The sequence below is a fragment of the Tribolium castaneum genome, chromosome 7 (assembly GCF_031307605.1).
Source record: "Tribolium castaneum strain GA2 chromosome 7, icTriCast1.1, whole genome shotgun sequence".
In the NCBI taxonomy this organism is placed as follows: domain Eukaryota; kingdom Metazoa; phylum Arthropoda; class Insecta; order Coleoptera; family Tenebrionidae; genus Tribolium; species Tribolium castaneum.
In genome coordinates this window covers 15,948,442-15,971,383 of record NC_087400.1, presented here as the reverse complement: position 1 = coordinate 15,971,383, position 22,942 = coordinate 15,948,442, and the positions used below count along the sequence as shown (strand labels likewise).

Here is a 22,942-nt window from a genome sequence, read left to right as displayed (position 1 = left end):
ATTTAATTATTTTATTTATTTATTATAAAATTTTTTTTTTGATTTGTCAACATTTTGTGTTGTATCGTACCAGTGTATTTGCAAATTTGATTTGTCACACGTGTTATGTTACTTTTCCTGAATTCCTACTCAACGTAAGTCATTATCATTCGTTGCTATTTGACCATTTTCTGCAGCAAAAGTTATTTGAATTTCTTTTACGAACTCTACAAAAGTTTCTTCGACTTCCTCGTAAAATGGTGTTAATTGGGAAGTGTTGCTGTTCTTATTAAGTTATATACGGCCACATTTCCCTGCGGATTAATTAATAAGCTGTATTTTATTACTTGGACCAAGGCATAAGTGTGCAATTACTATACTTTTAAATAGCTCTCGGGGATGCATTGACAATTTGCGATTCCGTCTTTGGACTATGTGTCTCTGGTACATATTATTGCTAGTGCAATTACCCTATTGTTTAATACCAACGATAAATACAAATGGTAACACATTGGTTTTTGTGCTATTTGCATTTTAAATTAGTTGACTCTCGTCGTTGGGGCTTTACCCATCCCCTAACGTTCTTGCCCCCACTAAACGATTTCGGATGTTATCTTTTAGAAGTCATCTTTTGGCTGATTGGTTGTTCGGAATCTTTCACCCCTCTATTGAAAATTTTAGACCTAACTTGGAATTTTCGTAAGACTGTGATTTCATTTGTGTTTTAACCATCGTCACAAAAATGTCTTCAAGTAAGTACCCATATTTTATTACTCTTTTATAAGTAGAACCTTTGTTGCTCCTGTTCAAATTTTAAATGTGCCAGGACCCCCATTGCTAACTTTAACCAAATTTTGATTGCCTAGTAATTCTGCATTGAACTTTACACTTTGGTACTGATTCGGTCGAGTGCCTTTTACATTACCAAAAGTCAATATTATTAGAAATTCTGGTCTTTGCAATTTGAACACTTTATTGTTAGTCCTTTCTTGCAAAAATGTTTTCATTTAAAAAAATTTGTTTTTATGTTATCACAAAAAAAATTTTTTTTTTGTTACTCATTATTTAATTTATAAATTTTTTTTTTCTGTTTGTTTAACAATGAATTTATTTTTTTTTTTTTATAGTTGCACCTGCTGGATATATGGGGGATTATGACCCCCAACGGATATTCATACATGGGTCTATCCCAGATATCGTTGTGGACAGGGTACTATCCGAGATCCCGGTAGGGACGTTTGAGTACGTCGAACGGATCGACGTAATCTGGCTTACGACGCCCCCTCCGTCACTCCAGGGCTACCTGGCTAATTTGCGAGTGGGGAGTGTAGCCGCCGCGTTCATCGGGACGGCGAGGGGATTTCGAGTGGACATATGGCAACATATATAATTTTTAACAATTAAAATAAAAATTTTTATACTATCTGGCGTTTTTCTTTGATCCCATTCTTTCTAATGAGTGGCCAAAGCAAGATTCTGACGAATTACATGAGCTTTTTAACCACTGAATGTTATACGAATTCGATTACAATAAAACTTTTGTTCCGCTTTTTGCCGCTGAATACGCAGTGCTGCCTTAGTTTACGTAAAACGTACCGCGAACTATCTATCTCAGTGTGGAATTATCAAAACTCGTTTTGTAATGATCAACTTTCTGTCTTTCCACCATAATTGTAGATCCTACCGACTGCGCCATTTCGTCTGTGGCGGGTAATTAAACTATGATTAAGTTTAATAATGCGGGGCCGAGTGGTAGCCGCCACTAGAGCGAAAAACATTTATTTGAGGTAGGTCTTCCGGCTATGTTGCGGAAACAATTATTTGGGAAAGATTGAGGCAGACACATTAAAGAAGTACTCACTAATAAATAGTTTAATTAACATATTTGAAAAGTACAAAAGTTAATAAGTATGCTTGCATTAGTGAGGCAAATACTAAATCTATTGGGAATCGCCATCTCTTATGGAAACGGTCCTGGATTGATTCACCAAATACCCGTCACCGATTTGAGTACATGAAATTACCGAATACCACACATAAACCTAATTTAAAGCTAGTTCTAACAATTGCAGTACTTAAAGTTTATTTAGTCTTAAAGATCCAACAAAGTATCGTTCATTTATCACTCGCATCGGCATTCGAATCGTTCAAATACGCAGGTAGCGTCCGCCGCCCTTATTATGGAATTTACAACCACGAAACGCTCGGCAGGTATTTATGACAATTTTTACAACAAGGTCCATGTCGAACAACGTAAGAAACTCCGGCCACCTCGAGAAAAGGAACAATTTGCTTATCGTTAACATCTATCGTTTTGCAAGCCACCCGCTAGTGTTCACCGTACTTTTTCTGACCTGGCATTATTACTGAGTCAGTTCTGTCTCATAAACATGGAAAAATATCACAACAAAGTCCGACAAAGCATAAACCAAAATACGAAAGAGCTGATAACGATCCATGCTCGGAGTAAAGAGAATTCAAATTGACCAAAACTCACAATGCATCATGCGATGTTGCCTCGATGAACTAATTCCAAAATCAGGTCACTTAGGGCTTTTTCTTCACAATACAACACAATTGTCACCGCAACCGCTCGGTACTTCTTACTTCGAAAAAACTCGGCGTAAGACTCCCCTGATTTTTGTTTTTAATTTTACTCGTTACTTCGGTCCCCTACTCAACCCTTATTCATTGTAAATTTGGTCAACCCCGAGGTTAAGTAAGTTGGTGAATTTCCTGTTGGTGTTGCCCTGTGCTTCCTTTCTCGTGCCCCAGACGGATTTTTATTCGGCATTGTTTTTAACTTTTGAAGGGTGCATTTTAATGCATTTTAGTTATCTACCATTCAATTTACTTGGCCTGGATGTGCCCCAGACGTTTGACTTTGCGTACTTATTTTGTTGGGCTTTGTTTTAATTTCCCGTGATTTTTAGTAATCTCGCACGTGTTCATAAATGTTACATTGCCTGTCTGTTCCTTTTCCGTTGGTACCCCGGGAGGGTCGTGACCCGCGTTAATTAAGGAGGGCCAATTTGGCCCGTCACATCACCACCGAAAAACTTTTTTCTATAGATGCATTTGTGACTGGAATGGTTACAGTCAACTCACACAGTTGTACCACTTCCGAAGAAGCCTTGTTTAAATCCATCTCGTTTAAAAAGTTTACTAGCACTTTGTTGGCTACTTAATGCCCTATTAAGATTTGTTTTTGGGAGTTCGAATAAAACACGTTGGTGTCTTTCTCGTTCTTGTCGAACACAATTTTTTTTCTCTCAAGCATGCGCCACAGGTTCATGCCGATGGCGCCGTAGTCCAAAAATAAGTACATTGTAGTAACAAAACCGTCCGCCTTGAAAGGTACAACTTTCAATAAACACAAAAGAAAGCAAATGAAAAATAATTCAAGACTGGCAAAAAAAATGTAACATAAAGGCTGTTGCGTTCAATATAAACAAAATTGTCTTCAATCAAGAAGTCATTCGTCGTCGAGCGGTAAAACACATAAACGATTACAGGCTCTTTTCATTATTTTTCCCGCACATCTCACACTAGCAACACGCACTACGCCGTCGTTGGGGCTTGGGTAGACCTCTTCGACGCGCCCCATCTTCCAGCGCATTGGGGGAAGGTTTTGGTCTCTGATCACCACCAGATCGTCGGGACGTATTTGTCTCGTGGATTGTGTCCATTTCTTTCGCTGCTGCAGATAACTCAAGTACTCCTGATGCCACCTTTGCCAAAAGTCTTGACATATTTTTTCTTGATATTCGAAGCGATTCAGGCGCTTCATAGGAGTGTCGAGGTGATTGTCACTGGGAATCGTAGTTAATGGTCTTCCAATTAAGAAGTGCCCAGGCGTCAGTGGTGTCATGTCATTTGGATCGTTGGAAAGAGGACTGAGTGGACAGGAGTTTAGGATCGATTCAATCTGACATAGGACCGAGCAAAGGTCTTCAAATACCAAGTTAGCATTGCCTAAAACTCGTTTTAAGTGAAATTTAACACTTTTTACTCCCGCTTCCCATAAACCTCCCCAGTTAGGACTATTGGCCGGAATGAATATCCATGAAATGGAATCATTAGCAAGACTAGTTTGAATTACATCAAAATTTGATTTACTGCGAATAAAATTGTAAAGTCGCTGTAATTCAGAGGAAGCTCCAACAAAATTTGAACCATTGTCAGAGTAAATTACTCGAGGTTTTCCTCGTCTGGCCACAAATCGTCGTAAAGTTTGTAAAAAGCATTGAGTGGTTAAATCGCTAACCGCCTCTAGGTGGATGGCTCTTGTGGTCAGACAAACAAATACGCAAATGTATGCCTTTACTAGAGAAGAACCGCGACCTCGCTTATTCCTAATCATGATAGGACCTGCGTAATCAACTCCTGTTCTAAAAAATGGGGGCGCCGGAGTTACGCGACATGCAGGGAGTGATCCCATTAAATAGTTAGAATCTGGAGGTTTTGCTCGAAAGCACCGGACGCATTTAAACGGTCTGACGCGCCAGACATCTTCCTCTTAACGGCCAGTATCGTTGGCGGAGCGTATTTAATAGAGCTTGAGCCCCACAATGCATTTGCTGCTTGTGCTCATCTTCGAAGATCATCTTGGTCAATTGATGTCTACCGGGCAGTATTATGGGATGTTTTTGATTGTAATCGATTTCTGCGTTCACTAGCCTACCTCCAACCCTAAGAATTCCGTGACTGTCAAGAAATGGTTGAAGCGATTTCAAACTGCTGTTGGAGGGAATGGAGAGGCCTTTTGAAAGAGTTGATATTTCCTGGTAGAAGAATTGTGATTGTGCAGTTTTAAGAAGATATCTCAGACTATCTTCTAGTTCTTCGACAGATAAGGGTCCATTTCGTCTATCTTCCGGCTTATTCTTTGAGTTATGGATAAATCGTTTAACCCATGAAAGGATTCGTTTCGTCTTACTGATTGATGACCATTTATCGAACAAGTCATCTGATCAGTATCAGTATCAGTATTGGTCAGACTAATTGTGTTCGTCTTTTGTTCGGGTACATTGCTGAGATATATATTTGGCTGATCTGGCCAATGTTCTTCATCGAGTTGCAGCCATGGAGACGCTGAGAACCACATTTCACAACTACCCAACTCACTTGGATATATGCCGCGTGATAATAAGTCAGAAGGGTTGTCATTTGAAGGAACATGTTGCCATTTTGCGTTTTGTGTTAGGTTTTGAATTTCGCTAACCCTGTTAGCTATGAAAGTTTTCCATCTTGACGGAGGAGAGTTTAACCAATTTAAAACGATGGTGGAATCACACCACAAATAATGACCGTCAAAGTTCACATCCATTGATGAGATTACCTTATCGAAAAGCCTTGCAAGTATCAATGCTCCACAAAGCTCCAGTCTGGGCAAAGATAAGTTATGGAGCGGCGCGACCTTTGATTTCGCGCAGAGTAATTTTGTAGACCAATTATCTTGACTTGGGTCTCGAGTGCGAATATACATTACAGCACCGTAGGCTCGTTCAGAAGCATCCGAAAAGCCGTGCAATTCTATTGAAGATTTTGTTATTACTATCACACATCGTGGAATAGAAATACTATTTAGCGCAGTGAGATCTTGACGTATTTTTATCCGCTCCGTGTAAATTTCAATTGGTACCGATTCGTCCCAGTCCAATTTTAAACTCCATAGTTTTTGCATAAGGATTTTTGCCTTGATTACTACTGGTCCCAGAAGACCTAATGGATCAAATATTTTTGAAACCTCGGAAAGAATTACGCGTTTGGTTGTCGATCTTGGTGGTTCACCAAAGACAATTTCATAGTTTATTGTGTCTTGGCGCGAGTTCCATAATGTCCCGAGCTTCTTGGATTCGTTGTCTCCCAACATAATCGTTTCCGTTTCTTCAGGAACATGATCAAAGTTCGTGCGCCATTTTGTCAAATTGAATCCCACCTGGTTTAGTGCCTTGCATAATCTATCCTTTAATTCCATTGCAGCCTCCATCGATTGAGCACCCGTCATCAAATCGTCGACACAAAAGTCATTCTCGATTACCTTGCTGAGTTCTGGATCATCAGACTTGAGATCAAGCGCCACTTGATATAGGCATCTGATAGCTAAAAATGCTGCTGCGGAAGTACCATACGTCACCGTTGTTAACTCGTAGGTCTTCATTTCTTCGTCACTTTGATTTCTCCAGTAAATTCTCTGATATCGATGAAAGTCTGGGTGCATCAATACCATGCGGTACATTTTCTCGATATCTGCGGTTAAAACATATGGGTATTTTCTAAACCTTAAGATGATAGAGAGCAACTCATTCTGAATAGTTGGGCCTACCATTTGACAATCATTTAGTGACAGACCGCAATCTGTCTGTGCAGAACCCTCGAAGACAACTCGTATTTTGTCTTGTTTGTCTTTTACTACTGGATGGTGTGGGAGATAATAACCATTATTATTTGTTTCATCGGTCATGGTTTTGATTTCTTGTATATGTTCCAAGTCTTCATATTCTCGCATGAATTTTTGGTATTTCTCACGCAATTTGAGATCCTTTTCTAGCCTTTTCTCGAGAGATACAAATCGTTTCTCTGCAACCTTCCCCGTATCAAACAAGGATGTTATTTTCTCGTTAAAGGGCAATTTTACAATAAATTTGCCTGATTTCTTGTCCCTCTCAGTGTTTTCTACGAAATGTTTTTCGCAGAGTGTTTCTTCCTGTGACCACGGCTTTCTACCTTTGATTTCTTCTATTTCCCAAAATTTGTTTATGTCCCGTTCAGCGTCAGAGTAGATAAGAAAACTCTTTGTTTGTCTTCGTTGCTTGACAGTGTCTGATTTCCCTGAGAGCACCCATCCCAGCACGGTCTTTTGAAGCATGGGTCCCTCGAGAATGCGTATTTGACCTATTGATAGGAGTACGTAGAACAGTTCTGCTCCGATTAGCATGTCAATTGGGCTGCTTATGTTGAATTCTGGATCTGCTAATATGACGTTTTTGGGAATGTTCAATTGTGAAGTTGAAAACGATACTTCGGGCAGAGAATTTGTGATCTTGGAAACAATGAGACATTCAATGAGTGCCGAAAATCCGCTGACGCATGATTGTATTGTTAGTTTGGCCTTTGATGTGACTGTGGACTTTACTTGATTCAAACCTGATATGGATATGTCAACTGGGTCACGCTTTATACCCAATTTTTTGCACATGCTTTCCGTAATGAAATTCGATTGAGATCCGCTATCTAGTAAAACTCGACATAGATAGTGATTCTGATTTTTTTCCTGAACGAATACTAGGGCTGTGGATAACAATACCTGATTTGCGAAGAAAACATGCGTGTTGACTGTGGTCGCAGATTTAGTTGAGACTGTGTCGGTCGACGACGTTGTTACTGGTTGTTCAGTAGCGTTAGTTTGTTTTAGATTGGTGTGCAATAAGGTACTATGACGTTGATTACATATACGACAACCGCTTCCACGACAATTAGTTGCCATGTGATTAGATCCGAAACAATTTAGGCAGAGCTTGGGTCGTTTTACTTCGTTTGTGCGCTCCGAAACAGACATTTTTCGAAATTGGGGGCAGTTATAGACACGATGAAATTCGCTGCATAAGTGACAAACATCCTCTTTGGTTGTAGTTGCTAGAGATCGACTTGATGGCTTTGGATTGTGACTAATTGGAACTGAGGATGTGCGATTTAAATTGGATGATTGTTTACTCATTTCAATTGTCTCGAGTAGTTCGCATCGTTTACGCAGAAATATTTCCAATTCGGAAGTTGATGGATAGTCTCTGGAAGAAACTTCTTTTTCCCATTCGCGTCTAGTGGTAGGATCTAACTTTTGTACTACTAAAAATACAATGATGGTGTCCCAATACTCAACTGGTTGTTTGAGAACCTTTAAAGCGCGCAGGTTTTTTGACAGATTGTCGAGCAGGCTTCGTAAGCCACTGCTCGATTCCTTTAGTAATGGAGTAATATTTAACGAAACAAGAGCTGTTTGTTATTATATTTCAAGATGGAAATGGTGTCACTTTTTGAGCACCATTTGTATGACAGACAGCTGATACCAAACGATCATTCGACTTTATAATCGATTTTGGCGGCAATTTTCCTATACGGTTTGTGGACCTGACATCAGCGAATCTTGAAAATCTCAAAAGATCATGGCTCGGAAATGCTCTCGGCTCAAATCCACAGTTCGACGAAACTAATATATGATATCTGTCAAATGACTAGAAATAGGCAAGCCTTATTTGCTTATTATTTTTAAACTGAGCTACGTACTTGTCTCGAAGATGTCACGCTAATATTTAGGGGATGAGGAGGAGCTTCTACAAATATGTGGAGATTTTCAGAAGGTCAAATATGCATGTTTTGCATATTTTTGCATACATATGGATGGATTAGTTCTCGTATAGCAGCACCACGTTCTTGGAATTTTCCAATAGATTAATGCATTTGCTGTATTAAACTTGTATAAGAGAAATCAAAATGGGAATATTCTTGTCGGAAATTGGGAGTTTCTATTTTGCAGAACCAATAATAATTTGCAGGCCAGGGCTTTAAAATGATCCGACGCACTTGAAATTCAAGATACATAAACAATTTAATAGTGGCTTTCATTTAGTATTACTTTCAAATTCCTCGACGCAACCCTTAAAAACATTCCCCAATTCAACCTTGCAGACCAGGGCTTAAAGTAGATCCGAACGACTTGAAATTCAGTATCCGTAAACAACTTAGTCGCGGCTTTAATTTGGTATTACTTTCAACCCTCTTGATTCAACCCTTAAAAACATCCCCTAATTCAACCTTGCAGACCAGGGTTTTAAGATGATCTAACCGACTTGAAATTCAGCACACATAGATAACTTAATAGTGGCTTTTATTTGGTATTGTCAGATCACAGCGGCAACGTCGCTAGATCCGAGCGCTAGCGGCGGGCGAAGGAAGTAGTACGGAAGAAGGGAAGAATGGCGTCGACCGTAAAAACGTGCAGTTGTTATAATTTTAGTTTATTCCTTAATTAAATAGTTATTTTCATTAAACGAACGTGTTTTAATTCTTACGACAACAGTGCAGCGGCGGGATAATCGCGGAAAAACGTTAAACTTCCGGCGACATAACCACGTGCCACGTGCTCGAGTAGAACAAAGGACAATGTTCGGATTAAACGGTTTCGGGAACGAGTCACCGATTTTGGGGGTCACAACGAATAGTGACACCCGAAATTACTTGACAATGGATGCCATAAGTTCAGGTTTGGATGAACGACGACAACGAAGTACACGCGGAAATGAGGATGATACGAATAATACAGGATTATCACCAGTTTTGCAAGACCAGATCGCTAAAGTGAATTTTGAACGAGAAATGCTGGAACGCGAAAAAGACCTCCTGCGTAGAGAACGAGATCTTTTAGAGAGAGAGAGAGAGCTTTGATGAATAGCTCTAACACAAGTGCAAACGTAAGACATTTCTCCGAAGTTTCAGAAAAAACTTTACCCGATTTTGACCCTGGCTCATCCAAAACGGCCCTAACGGCAATTCAGTGGATCCGCAAGGTAGAGACAATCGCTAGCATCTATGGATGGGACAGCAAAAATACGCTATTTCACGCTATGAACAGACTCAACGGGGCAGCAAGGTTTTGGTTTCACGGTCTCGAGGAATCACTAACAGATTGGCACACGTTTAAAACGAAACTGGTCGAGGATTTCCCAGTAATTCACGACGACGCAGATATACACTTTGAATTAAGCAATCGAAAAAAGAAATTTAACGAATCATACGAAACGTACGTGTATACCATGAAAAGCATTGCTAGTAAGGGCACGGTAAGCGAACAAGCCGTTATTAAATACATTATAATGGGACTTGGAGACCGAGAATTGGCCAAAATGTTAAGCCTTAACGACATCAGAACCACTCAAGATCTGTTAAAACGCATTTTACAGTACGTCAGTACCTTCCAGAGGTGCAAATCTTTAAGGGCCTCATCTCCGAATAAGATCGAAACAAAAAACGACTTTGATTCAAAACACTTGGAAAGAAAATGTTATAACTGCAACGAAGTTGGCCACATCTCAACGAATTGCCCAAAACCACAAAAGAAAAGTCGGTGCAACACCTGTAATCGTGTCGGACATTTTGCGAAGGATTGTCAACAAAGTAATCAACGAAAAGATACTGAAGAATCAGAAAAGACCAAAGAAAAATATCCGAAGGTGAGGAAAATTGAATCCAACGGGTCAAACGATCAAAACTATAAAGTTATCACAATAGATGCGAAAGAAATCACAGCGTACATCGATTTGGGTAGTGACGTTGTGACGCTTCGAAAAAGTGACGCGGACAATTTAAACATAGTATACGTGCCGTATAACATTATGTTACGGGGTTTTGGACAAGGATCATGTAAATCGGTCGGGAAAAGAACTTTGATGTTGAACATTGACGGGGTATTAATCGAGTGTGAAGTGCTTATAGTACCAGACGACTCCCAAGAGGACTCCATGATAGTTGGGCGCAGCGCTCTCGCTCAAACGGGAATACGCGTTATTACGGAAGGAGACAAACTGTCTATCGAAAAGGTTATGAGTGTATCAGTATCAACAAATCCACCTGACGACATACATTGTAACCCGGAGTTGAGTAAGACTGATCAAGAGCAACTGATACAATTGGTGAATGACTTCAAGACGTGCTTCGCGAGTAACCTCCATGAACTGGGTACCACGGACTTGATCGATATGAATATTAAGTTGACGAACAATGAAGTTGTTCGTTATCGTCCATATCGCTTACCTTATGCGCAGCGTGAAGAAGTTGATAAAATCGTGGATGATATGTTAAGTGCCGGAATAATTAGCGACTCAAATTCCGAATACTCTAGCCCCGTGCTCCTAGTTAAGAAAAAGGACGGTTCCAATCGGTTATGCATCGACTATCGTCGATTGAATGCAATCACAGTCAAAGAATACGTGCCTATGCAGATTATCGATGAACAGTTGGATCTTCTTTCCGGAAATGGTTACTTTACCACACTTGATTTAGCTAGCGGGTATATGCAAGTGCCGGTTGCTAAAGAATCGCGTCACTTAACGTCTTTCGTAACCACTACTGGACAATACGAATTTAATCGCATGCCCTTTGGACTTGTAAACGCGCCGAGTGTTTTTAATAGACTTATGAACATGGTAACTCGGAAAATCGGGCGTGGTGTCGTTACGATCTACATGGACGATATTTTGATTCCCAGCAAAACGGTTGGCGAAGGACTCGAAAAGCTAACATTAGTTTTACAGACAATTAGAGACTTAGGATTAACATTAAAATTATCGAAGTGTCGATTCTTATTTACTAAACTTGAATACCTCGGTTACGAAATAGACGCGAATGGTGTGAGGCCGGGTTCGCGAAAAGTGAACGCTATAACAGACTTTCCACGTCCTACCAATGTACACGAAGTGCGACAGTTTCTTGGACTCTGCAATTTCTTCCGTCGTTTTGTACAGGACTACGCCAAAATTGCTCGATATCTCACATTACTAACGAAAAACGATCAACGCTTTATTTGGTCTGAGGATCAAGAGAACGCATTCTTAACATTGAAGAAAATTTTATCTGAGAAACCGATCTTGTCGTTATACGATCCGACTGCCGAATTCCAAGTATATTGCGACGCTTCAAAACAAGGTTTAGCAGGCATTTACTTGCAGAAAAAGAAAGTAGACGCTGTTTGGAAGCCGGTTTGTTATTTTAGTCGGCAAACCACAGAAGATGAAAAGAAATTCCACAGTTATGAATTAGAAGCGTTAGCCGTCGTCGAGTCATTGGACAGATTTCGTGTTTACCTACTCGGACGAAAGTTTACAGTAATTACCGACTGCAACTCATTGAAGACAATGATGACCAAACGTGATATGTCACCACGACTAGGCCGCTGGTTCTTGAAACTCCAAGAATATGATTTCGACATACAGCACCGTGCTGGATCGCGGATGCAACATGTCGATGCGCTGAGCCGCAACCCAACCGAACCAGCAAGAGAAGTTGAAGTAGCGGATGCTAAAATATATAGCCTCCGAATCGACATGTCAGACTGGTTATTAACCATGCAACTGCAGGACAAGAAAATTGTAGATATTTACGAAACCCTAAAGAGAAAGCCGACAACGAATATTGAAAAACAGATTCATATCGATTATAGTATTGAGAATAATCGTGTATGCCGGAAAATAGGAACAAACTTACGATGGGTGGTGCCTAAACCGGTTATCTGGAAAGTAATCCAGAGCTGTCATGATGATATGGGACACTGCGGTGTCGATCGAACAGTAAGTTATCTGCAGAAGTATTTTTGGTTCCCGAAAATGCGTAAGAAGGTTCAGACGTACATCAATTCGTGTATACGCTGCGCTTACCACAAAACACAGAAAGGAAAACCAGAGGGAGAACTTCATCGGATCGAAAGAACTCCTATACCTTTTCACACGTGTAACATTGACCACCTTGGTCCTTTCGTGAGCTCCAATCGGGAAAGCTACGTCCTCCATTACCAGGACAATTTCACCAAATACGCTTTATTCCGCGCTACCAGAAACACGAAGAGCAAACCTGTTATCGACGCTTTAAAAGACATATTTGCTGTATTTGGTGCACCAACGCGACTCATTTGCGATCGAGGCACGGCATTTACATCGAAAGAGTTCACATTATTTTGCGAAGAAAATCAGATCACATTGATAAAAACCGCCACTGCTACACCTCGCGCCAACGGCCAAGTCGAACGAAAAAATCAAACATTGTTAGAAGCCCTACGGACAACGTTTAATCGTGAAGACTATAAAGACTGGAGTCAACACTTACGTAATCTGCAATTCGCCCTTAACGCCCACAAGAATAAAACGACCCAGATGAGCCCCCACGATTTATTGTTTAGTTATCATCCCCGAAATGCAGTTCAAAATCAACTTATACTCGCTTTGGGGGAGCCAGACGACGAAATCAACTTAGAAGAAGCACGAGAAGAAGCGGTGCGAAAAATCCATCGACAGCAGGCCAAGGACAAACAGCGGTTTGACGAAAAACACAAACGCCCTACCGAATACGTAGAAGATGATCTCGTCTTGATCACTAGAAATCCGGTGCCTACTGGCGAACCTACTAAACTGCAACCGAAACGTAAAGGACCATACCTCGTGTCTAAAGTGCTAGGTCGAGACCGATATCTTTTAACTGACATCCCAGGAGCGCAACGATCACAACGACCGTTTCGTTCGGTGTTTTCATCGGATCATATGAGACCCTACTGCAAACTCCTCGAATCTGACGAAGATGAATCTGACGACGAACGGGTCGAGGACGACCCGAATGGTAGCGGGCCGAACTGTCAGATCACAGCGGCAACGTCGCTAGATCCGAGCGCTAGCGGCGGGCGAAGGAAGTAGTACGGAAGAAGGGAAGAATGGCGTCGACCGTAAAAACGTGCAGTTGTTATAATTTTAGTTTATTCCTTAATTAAATAGTTATTTTCATTAAACGAACGTGTTTTAATTCTTACGACAACAGTATTACTTTCAACTCTCTCGATGCAACCCTTAAAAACATCCTCCAGTTCAACCTTACATAGCCCAGTCACATAAGACAAATCGGTGGAAAAAATTCTTAGAGATTTAGAGTCTTTTTTAAAAGCTTCCTTTATACTTGGATAGACCACGACCAACTGTATCAATCTCCGCTTGCTTCGCTTGTTTCCGATACGGCCATACCGCTCGTCGATTTGTCTAAAAGGAATTAAATTCCTGACCTTTGAAACGACAGTTCGGCATGTGGAGCACCCAAGTGACAATTATATGATATAATGTTAGATGTCACATTGATACTTGGAGGTTATAATTTACCTGTTTTGTTTGTAAAAATAAAATTCATACAAATCGTCGCAGACGACGATACAAACAAAAAGAAGCGTCTTTTCAACTCAATAACAACGATTTTATTATGTACAGAAATACAAAAACTAAAGGGTCTGTCTAATTTACCGACCCACCGATCAGCAGACCGACCGACCGACCCGCGCATGACGGATGGTTAATCGTTTTAGACAGGCCTAGAGGCACGGGTATGAAACTGGGGTTGCATAAGTGGAAACACGAAAGTATGTTGGCCACCTCCTAGGGTCGGGGAAAGAGGGGTCAAACAGCGGGTGTATAGCGCGTGCTCCAAGCTTCTTTTCCCAAACAGCCAATAAGATTCGTTTGCGCAAGAGCAATTGTGAAAGGTTGAGAAAAATTAACGGTCGTTTTGATTTTTCTAAAAATTGTGTTTCAATTGTTTCTCACTGTTTTTTCGTGAATAAGGGTCAGAAAAGGAGTTCCAGGGGATGTAAGTAAAAATAAAACTGATTTGTAACTGTATTAATTCAGTTTTGATGTTTTTTTAGAGACGAATAACGTTCTCATGGGGTGAAGGACGAGTAGGACTTAAATTAAATTAACAAAGTTAAGTTGGTAAGTACAGATACTACACTCCACTTAAATATCTGCTTTTAGGTAATTTGATTGGTGTTCCTCGGGTTGGTTTTTTGTCTTTGCCGTCAGCATATCATTAGTCATGGATGTTGTTCCTCGAAAGAAGTACTGCTGCAAGTATCCAGGCTGCAACAACTGGTACTATATCAACACTCCAGAGGGCTTTGTGAACAAGCACTTTTTTGTGTTTCCAAAAGACCCTACGCAGCATCAACAATGGAGGAACATTTGCAAGATAAGTTCCAAAAATTCAGATTTTTTTAGAATTTGTGAGGATCATTTTGACGAATCTGCTTTTGTGAATGAGAGGAAAGATCGTCTAAATTTCAGAGCAGTACCACTCGTTCCCACTGAACCATCTGACATTCATTTACTTGAGGATCTGCCACTTCCAGATCAACAAAGCAAAATAGATGAAGATCCTTCTTCATCTGCTTTGTCTGAGGAAAATGTAAATGTTGTTGGTTCTTTGTCTGTTGAATCACCTTCAACGTCATCTTTTGTAAATTTGGCTTATAATGAATTATGCAGTTCCTCTCATTCGCAAAGTAGTGAAGTAATAAACAATTCAGATTCCACCATTTCGAACAGCAGCTGTTTAGAGAATCATAATGAAACCTCATTTAATGTAAACAAATTAGCGTTTCTGGATAATCAAGGTAGAGACGGTATTCTAACTAAAATTGGCTGTTCTTCCAAAGATTTGACACCGCGAAAAGAGCTGATGTACAAAGCTCACCGAAACATTCAGTCGAGGTTGTGTAGATTGAGCAAAACATTAGAAAAGGAAAAGGGTAAGGTGAAGACTTTGCAAAAATTGTTCGATGCCGGAAAATTCGAGTTCATCACCGAAAATTTGAATGAAGTCACTAAGGCTTTCATTAATTCACAATTGCGAAATGTTTTCTGTCAACCGACCGCGCGCAGATGGACAGACGAGGATAAAGCTTTTGCTTTATCTTTGTACAAGAGAAGTCCGAGATTGTATAAGTATTTGCAAGTCCATTTTCAATTACCCTCTTCCCGCACACTGAAAGCCATTTTAGCTAAGATTCAGTTCGATACTGGTATTAATCCAGGTATTTTGGAACACCTGAAAAATCAGGTCTCAAAAATGAAACGTGCAGATCGTTATCGTTCGTTATTGTTTGATGAGATGTCGGTTTGTCAAGGATTTCATTATGAACGAGCTAAACAGTACATCAGTGGTTACGAGGACATGGGCTCCTTGGGTCGCACTAACAAAGCAGCCAACCATGCTGTTGTTTTTATGATCCGAGGGTTGAGACTCCAGTGGAAACAAGTATATGCTTATTACTTTACGGCAAATACAGTTAGCGCGAACAATCTAAAGTTTCTTATTGAAGAAATAATTTCACAACTTCAGAACATCGGTTTAACGGTAGTCGCTACTGTTTGTGATCAGGGCACTACAAATGTTTCCGCGTTGAATCAGCTTTGTGCCAAACAACATCCCAGGCAAGGTTCATATTATTTCTTCATTAATAATCAGCCGATTGTTACAATTTTCGACGTGCCGCATCTTTTAAAAAACACGCGAAATGCATTATTGAAATGCAAAATTCAATTTGCTCCTCACAAATATGCTAAATTCGAACACATTGAATCTGTTTTCAATTTTGACCAACAAAAAACTTTTAAATCGTTGCCCAAATTAAAGAAGGAGTATTTTAATTTCAAAGACTCTTACATGAAAATGAAGGTGAAGGTAGCCGCTGCACAGCTTAGCAGCTCTGTGGCTGCTGCTATCGAAACCTTCGTCTCTTTTGCACATATTCTGCCGTCTGAAGCCATTCATACGGCTGAATTTGTGCAGAAGGTCGACAACATGTTTGACTCTTTGAACGGGTCAAATTTGGAATGTCTGGGAATAAGCCATTTCGATGTGCTTTGTCACAAAATTCCCCTCATTTGGAGCTCTGGTCGAAATTGTTGACAGAGTTGGATCAATGGAAAGTGATTGACTTATAAAATGGAGCCGATCTAACAAATCGGTATTCATTCGTCAAAGGTTGGCAAACGACGATTAAGTCAGTCCGTTTCCTTTGGAACAATCTGAAAGATGTGGACGGATTTAGTTATTTGAATTTACGGGGACTGAATCAGGACCCTTTGGAAAATCTTTTTTCATCAATTCGTCAGCATGGTTCTGCGAACACCAATCCGACGTGTCATCAGTTCACTGCCGCTTTGAAAACGGTCGTAATCAACAAGTTGGTTACACCATCAAATGTCGATAAGAACTGTGAAAACGACACATGTCAACCGTTGGATGACTTGCTGAGTTTGATGAAATTTGCAGATGATTCCTCTGTTTCTCGGGAAGAAGAAGATCTACAAATGGCACAGCATGAACAAGCAATATCTTTTATAACCCCTCAGAACTTAGTGATCTTCCAGAAGAAGACACACAAGCTCTAGCCTATGTTGCAGGTTGGGTGTTAAAAAGTATTGATGTTCCTGATTGTGAGCATTGTAGGAGTACGTTGTACTCTGGGGAGATTACCAATCGCCACATTCTTACTTCTTTCCGAGAAAGGGACGACGTCCAACGATTAACATATGCTAGCGATGCCGTAATGTCTTTGGTCCAAAACTTGCATGACTATTTAAATGAATTTTCAACATCAAGTGGTTTTCAGAGAAATCTGGAAGAAACATTTAAAATTTCATTTAAACAACATCTTGATTTTGCAGAAAGTCATTGCACAGAGCATCCTTGCTATGATTTAATTTTAGAAAAAGCCATACCTTTTCTAATTTTTAAATTTTGCAGGGACAGGCAAAGACAGAAAACCATCTCTGACGGACATCGCACCAAGATGAAGAGGCTAAGTTAATTAATTTTGTTGTGATATAGAATAGTTGTTGTGTTTATTTTGTTTTATATTTATAGTATTTTCAGAGTGTTGTTTTATTTTTAAAGAATTTATTATTTTGTTGTTTTTTCAGAATATATACATTTTATTTTCAGGGGTAAATTTTTAGTTTTATTTTATTAATAAATTATTTTATTTATTAGCGGCAAACTGATTTTTATTTTTGTTATATTTTTAAAAATATATTGCATTATTTATTATATAAAATGTTTTTTATTGTAATGTGTGTAGAAATGTCCTTAACAGAATCAAACAGGAATAAGATTTGGTTTTTACAAATTAGATAAATCAATGATTTATCTGATTTGTAAAACCGAATTTCATTCCTGTTTGACTCTAAGTAAATTTAAACATCAATAGAAATTTTTTAAAAGACGCGCCTGTTTTTTCATTTAAATCACCCGCCATTGCTTTAGTTTGCCACTTTTCTGCTTGGAGCGCTAACAATTTGTTTCCAACCAATAACTAGGGACTTTGCATTTCTTACCTTCCCTATTCTCTGCCTAGAGGTCTATCGGACTAATAGGTGCGTGTTATTGCTCCGTTTTTCCTACCGAGTGGAACAAAAATGTCGTTTTATTCCAAACTTACTCGCTAACGGTAGCTACTTTTCCTACCGTCTCAGAAGACGGTAGGGTCCGGTTTGGTGGAGGGGAATCTGTCAAATCGGTGTTTATTGGTGGGTTTCATTAGATAGGTTATGTTTGGTTTAAAGTGTGTTTATTTTGAAAAATGGAGCCTAAAAATGTGCCTGTAGTGGAAATGGACGGCCAAAGGGAAAAAGAACGACTTGCTGTTGCTGAACGGCATCATCAAGAGCATTCCGTATTATTTAGAGAATTTCTTAACATAATTAAGTCAAATAGAGACTAGCCCATAAATTTTTGGGTGTTACTAATGTTTTGTTTAGAGAATTTATTTATTTTGGTAATAATTAGCATAAACAAATGTTTTATTTAAAGAACTTATTTATTTTGGTTATTTATTAACTCCTAACTCCTGATCTCGTTTATGAAAAAGATGACTGTGACCTATATGATTAACAACTATTTCAAATGTGGTTTTGCTCATGCGAAAATGTGATTTAAATATAGACGAGTCTTGTTGACTCACAACTTCTTCATAATATCTTTGAATTTTAATAACTTGTCCATTTGATGTACTACAAAATAACTTTTAATTATATAACCCCATTTATAACTCTGTTTTTTACCATAGTATAATATTATACAATACATAAGGAGGACGTTCATCTTCACTGCCACTTAACAATAACCTATTTTGATTTTCTCTTTCATTTTCAAAAAGTCGAAATATTAGTGGGAAATATATCAACCAACGTTCCATATTTACATTTATTATTTTTAATTATCACACGCTCAACGTGACGTAATTATAACCTAACATAATTTCGTTTCATGCGCAGACGCAGTGGACAGTAGAGAATCGTTCGTTTTATTGCTCACGTTCTACCGCCGTTACTTTTACCACCCGGTAGGTTGCAATAAAACGCACCTAATATATGTAGCAATTACAAATACGATTTATCAACCTACTTCACATTTTCTTAACTTCTAACGCACCGACAGACTTACCGACCATTTTTTATCTATTACATTACCAATTGAATTTATCAACCAACTGGCGTAGTAGCAGATCTACCGACCACTTTTTTACCTATTAGCAAATCGATTTATCAACCGACTGGCGTAGTAGCAGATCTACCGACCACTTTTTTACCTATTAGCAAATCGATTTTTTGTTTTTACTAAGGGTCAAAGTTAAAAAGTCTTAAATTTTATGTTTTTGAATAAAATAGTTATTTCTAGCTGTAATCAGTAATGACAGGTACAAAAAATTTTTTCTTTGCAATATCTTTAGTAGTTTCCGAGTAAATGACTGGGGTTAAACGGATGTTAAATGATCGATGATATAAATTACAAATACTAATTATATCTACATGATTTGTTATAAATATAAATTATAAAAAATGTTTTTTATTTATTGGATTGGATTATTTTTAATTTGACTCCGAAAAAGAAACCGACGACATTAAATTTTCCAAAACATTTCAAATTATATGTATTTGTATTATATTTGTATTATTGTAGGTGAGTATTTTTAAAAATCACCTACAGAATTCTTCGCAAATTTTTACTGTTCCACAGTGTAATTAATAATACGAATGCAAAAGGAACCTAGACAAAGCTAAATTGTAATCCTTCCCTCTATCTTAACAGAATTCAAATCTAATTGGTGACTTTAAAATGTCTTTACTTTAATATTGCGCAAGATATGACATTTTTTCTGAAAATATGAATTAGTCCTTTCGCCTCGATGTTTCCTCACCTCTTTATATCAATCGTTTAAAGATTTCCAATGTAAACCATTTTTAATAAAATAAAAAAATCAGACGTTGTATTACTACGGATGCATAATCAGAAATACTCATGCGCAAAAAGACTCAAACATGGATTTATAAAAATTGGATAAAAGTTGCGTACCTACCTAAAACAATGCTATAACGTTTTCTCTTTCTAAATGTTATTTCTTACGTATTATATGGGTGTACGGATTTCTACTTCCACATGAGTTAACCTAAGGGAATGGGTAGACCTACTTAATATCAATTATTTGTTATTTGATTCGTTAAGAAATATAAAAACATATAGGTAAGCAATAAGTCGTGCTGCAATAATACTATCATCACCGTAGCTATCTTCTTGTCGTAGTTATTTAATTATGGATGTAAACAAGGATAAAAGTAAAATCACTTATTCACCAGATTTTTTAACACCAAAAGCATATAGAAAATTGCTTCTTGAAACCAGCGATGACCAATTTCAAAAATATCCTCCTTTAAATCTTAAAGGGGGCGACATTTTTTATATTCTAAACGAAAATATAGAGGATTGGAAATCTGACCAGTGGCGGTGGAAAGACGAAGGAATTAAGCATTTGCCAAAAGGTAAACCGCTGATCACGTGCCATTAGTATACGTCATATGATGGACAAAATTTTAAACGGCGTGCCTACATTTTGTATAACTTTAACAAAAAATATGACCAAAAAACAGTGGTGCATTAAGTTGGCATTAAAAAAAACGAATAGGTCTTGTCACATGGAAATAGAAAGATCAACAAAAGGGCTCGTAAAATGACTGCAAAGTCAGTCATTGGGAACCAAAAAGAATTAATCAAAGAAGAAGCCCAAGCCGTATATCGAAAACAATTAGAAACCTATGCCGTTCCTCCCGGATTGTATTCAGTTTTACAACCTAGAGATAGAAAACAGGTTTTAAATACCATCCAAAATGAAAGAATTAGGAGACTTTTATCAAATGACGATGTAATTGGCCTGTACTTATCATCCGGGGAATTGGGTGGTTTTGTTCGAACATTACAGTTATTGCCAGAGTTCTGTGCTATTTTATGTAGTAACGAAACATTGGATATTTACACCAAAGTTAGCTCACATGAGGAATGCGTATTGTTATATGACACGACCTTTAACTTAGAGGATTTTTATGTGTCGGTTTTTATTTTTCGACACTCCCATTTTTTAACAAAAGAAAATAAATCTCCTGTTTTTTCCACTGGCTTATTTACTTCACGATAAGAAGACGCTGTCTACCCACTCAGCATTTTTTTCTACAATGAAAAAAATATGTCCCGCTATTGACGGCGAAAAAATAATTATTACCGACTGTGAGGCAGCAATTAATCGTGTGATTGCACAAGAGTTGCCTCAGTGCAAAAATGTATATTGCTGGAGACATTTGCAAGAAGATGTACATCGTCTGACATCAAAAATTATGTCAACAACACCTGGGATCTTGACAGTCAAACCGAAGAAGAATTTGAGCAAAAGTTTCTAGCTATGTCAGCACGATGGTCTAAAAATTTTAAAACGTATTTTACTAAATATAAATATGAAGCAATTAAAAGTAGTGATCGTTGGATTTTATAAGAAGTAAACAGGTTATTGTAACGATTTTTTTTAACTTTTAATTTCTAGCATCTGTTATGAGTGGGACTACAATAAATGCTTCCGAATCGTATAATTCAGTACTCAAAAGAACTTTATCACATAAGGAAGTTAACTTGCAAATTCTTTGTTGTACTGTGTTCGAGTTAGATGCATACTATCAAAAGGAACAAGTACGAGGTTATTGCCGTTCGGGAAATTGTGCGCTTAAGAGATGAAAGTTTACTCATTAAACCAGAAGACGCTAAGTATCCGAATCTAAGTGTGAAATTGAATGATTTACCATATGCATTCACAAATGATCAGCGCCACTATCAAGCAGAAGGAGAAACACCGTTTACAAATTTTGCATTAGCTAGGATGTTAATTGCACACAATTGTATTACTCATGTTCCATCACAAAAAGTTTTTTTAGTATCTTCGGTTTCTGGTGAATCTTCATCTGTCGTAACATTATTTCCTAAAGAAAAATGTTCGTGCAAGTCTCAAAAAAACTGCATCCATATTAAAGCAGTAAAACTTTCAATACGAATTGACGACGAAAATACACAAAACATTAAACTGAATAAAATTATGCGGCGAAAACGTGGCTACAAAGCTGGGAAAAAATCTACAAATGTGTCAATAGTGAAAGCTGCAGACGACTCCATTTGTGCAAAACAAGAAGGTTCTAACATTACGTTATTGATACCAACAACAAACACATTCACAGAGCAAAATAGTCAAACATCGTTTCTGTGAACCTATGAATGATGATTTTGATATCAGAGCAGCAGTTACATCAACTCCAAAATCAACGAACAAAGTGGAGCTCGCAGCAGCATCAGACAGCAGCGTTATAACTGGAATATACGATACATTTTCCGAACGATTTACAAAAAATAAATCATTCTAAATATTCGGGCGAACTGTTTATCCGTGTCACCTGAAACCGCTGGATGTAGAAAAAATTTTTGCTAAACCAGACTGGAAAATTACGGATCTGTATCTCGTAGATGCAATTCTAGATGTTTATATTCCTATAATTATATATAAGGAAGCTCAGAATTGTAATGTTACTGTATATTCTGCTTCTACTGCTGATATGAATTACTTAATAGAACTTAATATTATTGAAAAGGATAACTTAGCTAACGGACTATTAAATTTTTTGAGATTATGATGCATGATGCATTTGAGATTATTCCTGATTATGATATCACGTACTTCCCGTTTACCGAGAACGAGCATTATCGACTTTTTATTGTATTACGAAGACAAAAATAAATTTTTTACTTCGATAGTCTTGGTGGAACCGCACCGTCTGTGGAAGTGGACTACCTACTTCATTTATGCGCCGCAAATGATGCATACCATGGACGAGATTTACACACATTTACTCTGATTGTCCCTAAAGACATACCACTTCAAAAAAATTCTTTTGATTGTGGTTTGTTTTGTCTTGTTTACTCTGAGATTTTAATCCGTAGGGATTAAAAGGACATAACTTTATTGAGATTTTGTGAAGATCCTGATATGAGACATTTTAGAAAAATAGTTTAT

At 38.2% G+C, this 22,942-nt stretch overlaps 2 protein-coding genes across 2 annotated transcripts; both read left to right on the top strand.

The window, feature by feature from the left end:
* Positions 1-9,141: 9,141 nt before the first annotated feature.
* Positions 9,142-13,433, top strand: LOC100142562 (retrovirus-related Pol polyprotein from transposon 297). Its single transcript, XM_001810026.1, has 2 exons — positions 9,142-9,382; positions 9,475-13,433. Exons 1-2 carry the CDS (start codon positions 9,142-9,144, stop codon positions 13,431-13,433), a joined length of 4,200 nt encoding a protein of 1,399 aa, XP_001810078.1.
* A 672-nt stretch (positions 13,434-14,105) lies between these two features.
* On the top strand, positions 14,106-17,665 carry LOC135266776 (uncharacterized). The gene is made up of 2 exons (XM_064358037.1): positions 14,106-14,367; positions 14,426-17,665. Exon 2 carries the CDS (start codon positions 14,596-14,598, stop codon positions 16,468-16,470), a length of 1,875 nt encoding a protein of 624 aa, XP_064214107.1. The 5' UTR covers positions 14,106-14,367; positions 14,426-14,595; the 3' UTR covers positions 16,471-17,665.
* Positions 17,666-22,942: the final 5,277 nt, after the last annotated feature.

Excerpts from the sequence above, each read along its gene's own strand:
- LOC100142562 (XM_001810026.1), top strand. The coding sequence starts at position 9,142 with ATGTTCGGATTAAACGGTTTCGGGAACGAGTCACCGATTTTGGGGGTC. Across the intron at positions 9,383-9,474 it reads ACGCGAAAAAGACCTCCTGC|AAAAAACTTTACCCGATTTT; the intron begins GTAGAGAACGAG and ends CCGAAGTTTCAG.
- LOC135266776 (XM_064358037.1), top strand. The coding sequence starts at position 14,596 with ATGGATGTTGTTCCTCGAAAGAAGTACTGCTGCAAGTATCCAGGCTGC.